Consider the following 4,588-nt stretch of genomic DNA (forward strand, 5'->3'; position numbering starts at 1 on the left):
TTCAAGGGGGACTGACTGCAGGGATCTGTGACTACATAAGTGGTTCTCAACCAGGGTGCCACAAGGTTCCCTAAGGGATTCCATGGTGCCAGTGATCAGGTAAAACTGCCCTGCGTGCTCCTCCTGTGTTAGGGCTTTTTAATCTAAAGCAGCCTAAAGCAGTAAAGCTACCTCCCTATGCTCCTCCCAGAAACAGGCTGACATAAAAAACTGTCCCATTCACTTCTGTTTTAAAGGAGGAGCTTGTTGGGGGTGCGGGGACTGACCAGGAAGGGTACAGTATGAGATAGCTTTGCTGCCTGCTTTAGGCTGATTAGAGAGCCCTGATGTGCAGGAGGAACGTGTGCATGTACCACAGCCCTTCCTGGGCTGGCTGTGCAGCAGGCATGGGGCAGTTGTATCTGAAGGCAGTAAAACCTGGTTGAGAAGCACTGAGGTAAACTGAGGAAGTACCAACAGTAGTCCTCATGCTGCCACATTCAAAAAACAGTAGTGGTACACTATCATCACTGCAGCTGGACTGGTAGGATTTTTCATTGAGCAAGACTCACAATTCTCTGTTGACTAACTGAAGTTGAATGGGGCTTCACATTACTTGTCCTTATATTCACATCTGCATGGTATATGGCCTAAATGAATGGTTCTTAACCCTTTTAAACTCAAGGTTCTTCTCAGAAAATGCCAGTTCTTAGCTTTCACTTGCATCTTGACTACATAAAAATAATATCATAATTTTTCTTCTTCAAAGATCTCAGAAAGCCCACAGCACGTCAGAATGTTTTTCACATCAGAGATTCCCATCTGAAATCTGTGGATGTATCCCCTTAATTATATACATATTTGCACACTTAACAGCACTAGCATTGTGTGGCACCCTGGTTAAGAATCACTGGGCTACATGCAAAAGTTGCCAGTGAGTCTTTGCTTCAGGCATGATTTTAAAGTAAGAGCCATTTTAAAATCTTGTCCAGAAAAATCAGGTTTGATTAGAAAATATGCAGCAGCATTCTGTGCTAATTATCTCCAACCAGAGATCTGAAAAGCAGAGAACACAAGTACTAAACATACAAGGAACAGAAGCTAGTAAGTGGCTATTAAGACAGGTCACAGATAAAAAGCAATCAGGAATGCCTAGTAAACTAACTGCAATAAAACAACATGCATTTTAAGTAGACCAATGCAAGGTCAGACATTTAAGAATGAAGACAACATGTAGCACAGGATGGAAACTGTACTCCAAAGAGCAACAGCTCTGGAAAGGAACATGGGATCATTGCAGAAATACGGTAGTAAAGAGCTAACATGACTCAGATATAAGGGATACAGAAGACCAGATTGGCGCTGTTACTTTTCCATAGGTTAGTTATGAACCAACCTTGGAACGCTGGGTTCAATTCTGGTGTCCTCACTTCAAAAAAAGAAGGAAAAAAAGAAAGGAGGAGGGGACGATGACAGGCTGCCAAGAAGAGCTACAAACACAGTTCAAGAGCTGGCAGGTAGAAGGTACGTCCACACAGTGCAAGACAGCCCTGTGCAAAGCTTCAAATAGTACAGCCATATATGAGCATAATACTTCACTTGGGCTAATTAACTGTTGAAAAGCCATAGCAACAAAAACACTTTTTGCACATGAGTTACATTTACACTGGTAGGGTTTGCCAGTAAATCTATACCTTATGTTATCTATCACAGAGATAAGGCCTGAATATGTTGGTGTTGATCAGTAGAGGGATGAAGGAAATGACTAAGCAAGGAGGTGTACTTAAGTGCTCCAAAGCACTTAAGTAGACAGGTGTGTAAATACTGATTGCAACAGGTAGAAAAGTCTCCACAATTGTCTCTGCAGGCACAGCCCAACTTCTGTCCCAGTTACATAAATGTACAGAGTGCAAAACAACCTCCATACCTAGGCATTGTAATACTGCTATAGATTTTGCAAGTCTAGCTTCCCATCCCATCCTGGCTGAGCAGTGCTGGGGACTCTTCTGCTAATTCTTTAAGGATTGATGATTTTTTTTCCCCCAATGGCTGACTGTGCACAGGTAACCTGTTAATTTATCAATAGGGACAAAAAAAATAATCAGTTACAGTGCACCAAGTCAAAGCTTAAATATTTACAAACAACCTTTATAACCAAATAGCATGACATTACTCATGCTTTTATATTAGCAGTAATGAAAACACACTTTAGTTGAAGCAAAGGCTAGAAGTTGCATCAGAATGGATGTTATAAGCAAGAAGCATGGTTAATAATAAGTAGTAGGGAGAGTCTAATAGACTATTGTGAAACCAGACAAGTAACTCAAATTCAACAGGACTTCAACTTTCATCTTGTTCTGACTTGCAGATAACATTCAGATCTCTTATCTTGCAGCATTTCAACTACTTTTGACCACAATTACACCAACTCCAAGCCATACCAGTATCCACTGAGAGAAAACTGGTTTTATTTTACCCAAGTTGCTCGCTTTCAGGGCTTACCTTGCACAAAGATGTTATTCTGGAATACAGAAGGGTATAAACTGAAAGAGCTGTAGTTATTCTGGAATGAGAGCTATAGCAGAACAGCAATTCTGGGATACCTGTGTTAGTTTTCCTGGGAATATAAGCCCTTAGACTCTTAGAGATTATTCAAGTTGGAACAACTTGAGCTCGAAGGACTAAAGAGGATGCAAGCAGTAATGCCTTCTGAAGCTCAAAGGTCTCTAAACAGCTCAATCAGCAACAAATATCAAGAATAAAGAAAAAAACCCTAGATTGTAATTCTAGTATAGATAACATTCTGAGGTAAAGCAGGAGCCTTGTTTCTGTATTTGGCAGAAAAGTGCCCAGTTCTGTGGTGGTGTTTTATAGACATAAATATGAAACAGTATTTAGCCCTTCTGGAGGGCAAGCCAGGAATGCTTCCATAGTAGTTTACAAATATTAGTAAACTCACCCTAAACACTTTGCTAGCTATGAACATCATCACTAAAACCCAAAGGGGTCACATGCATTACCATCTAAGCATCATAAAGCCCTGTTGGACTCTTCAGCTTTAAAACATCCTCTAGCTTCCAAAATACCTACAGCGCCTCAGTTACACTGACATGCATGGCCCCTGGTTCAGACAGAAAGGAATATGATACATGGCTATAACATTTTTTTACCTATTAGTAATAATACATGATATATTTTGGATTGAGGGGATCCCAAAGAGCAGCAGACTCTGGAGGCAGCTGACAAGGCTGTAAGGCAAAGGGTGTGGAGAACAAGTGAACTTGTGAAATCACATGAGCTGAGAGAGAGAGTGGAAAGCTGATCACCTGAAAAGGAAATTCAGACTGTTCAAAAGTCACTGGTTTGTTTGTTTTTGATAACCCGAATGACTAACATTGTGAATCAAGGCTGTCACATCGCTGCCAGCTTTGCCCCTTCAGTTAAAGTATCAGAGGTCATAATCATGGCCTTGAGGCCAAGCAAACCATGGAGGAAAAAATCAAATCAGACTAGATATTTTTGATACTGCCGTGGAAGAAAAAAAAAGAATCTTACAGGCCTTTTTATGCACCGTATACTTTCTGTCCCCACCCCTCCCAAACAACCTGTTTTTCAGGTGGCCTTTTCAGATCACTTTTTAGGTCAAGCTCCTGAGGTATGCACTTTTGCTTCTCATTCAGCTCTAACCTACATTGAAGAGGACACTCCTAGAAGGGAAAAGGGAATGCTAGATACAGGCTGAAAGAAATACCACCCCAGCTAAGAAGCCTGAGAAGTCAACTTTATTTCACAATTCAGGACAGATTTTTAAATATATATTTCAACATGCCAATGGCTTCAGGGAAAGCAAGGCCAACATAAACCAATCCAGCTCCCAGAGGTTTCCTGCCAACAGTTCACCAAGCAGAGGCAGGGACTGCATGCATCCATGGGCAGATCTAGACTTTTGGAAAGTGGGGTGCAGATGGGGAGAGGTGCCTCATCACATGTAACACAACATGCATTTTTCTCCAGTTCAAAAGAAACTTGAAGTGTTACTCAAAGGCTAGGAGCCCAGAGCTGGGTTGTTCTGCTTAAGCACAAGCAAATATAACTTAACTGGGATGAGTTGCAGTCCGCAGGGCTGTGAAACCAGCTTCATGGGATCACAGAAATTGAGGGTCAGAAGAGCCCTCAGGAGGTCATGTCTAGTCCAACCCCCTGCTCAAAGCAGGACCAGCCCCAACTAGATCATCCCAGCCAAAGCTTTGTCTACCTGGTCTTAAAAGCCTCCAAGGGTGGAGGCTGCACCACCTCTCTGGGTAACCTGTTCAGCGCTTTACTACCCTCCTAGCCAGCAAGTCTTTTCCTAATATCAAACCTAAGCCTCCCTTGCTGCAATTTGGGCCCGTTGCTCCTTGTTCCGTCATCTGCCCGCGCTGAGAAAAGGCCGGCTCCATCCTCCTTGCAACCCCCTGGACGGAGTTGAAGGCTGCTGTTAAACCCCGCTCGGTCTCCTCGTCCGCAGGCTGAACAAGCCCAGTCCCCTCAGCCTGTCCTCACAAGCCACGTGCCCCAGCCCTGCCCTCCACACGGCTCCGCACGTTGTCCGCCGCGCAGCCTGTTTGCG

General features: G+C 43.2%; 1 protein-coding gene across 3 annotated transcripts in view; it reads right to left on the reverse strand.

The window, feature by feature from the left end:
• MGST3 (microsomal glutathione S-transferase 3) overlaps positions 1-4,588 on the reverse strand; it is a 17,598-nt gene that overhangs the window by 12,325 nt on the left and 685 nt on the right. Inside the window, exons 1-2 of one of the 3 annotated variants that reach the window (XM_006017723.3) lie at positions 3,150-4,036; positions 1,907-2,047 (exon numbers count right to left, since the gene is read on the reverse strand). The exons of 1 other annotated variant lie outside the window; for it this stretch is intronic. In XM_006017723.3, the coding sequence (XP_006017785.1) occupies positions 1,907-1,914 (8 nt within the window). In that variant the 5' untranslated portion in view covers positions 1,915-2,047; positions 3,150-4,036. Of the gene's footprint in view, positions 1-1,906; positions 2,048-3,149; positions 4,037-4,339; positions 4,557-4,588 lie in introns of those variants that run through there. One more of the 3 variants, XM_025196756.1, reaches the window with a different exon arrangement.

This window comes from Alligator sinensis, unplaced genomic scaffold (genome assembly GCF_000455745.1).
Source record: "Alligator sinensis unplaced genomic scaffold, ASM45574v1 scaffold31_1, whole genome shotgun sequence".
In the NCBI taxonomy this organism is placed as follows: Eukaryota; Metazoa; Chordata; order Crocodylia; family Alligatoridae; genus Alligator; species Alligator sinensis.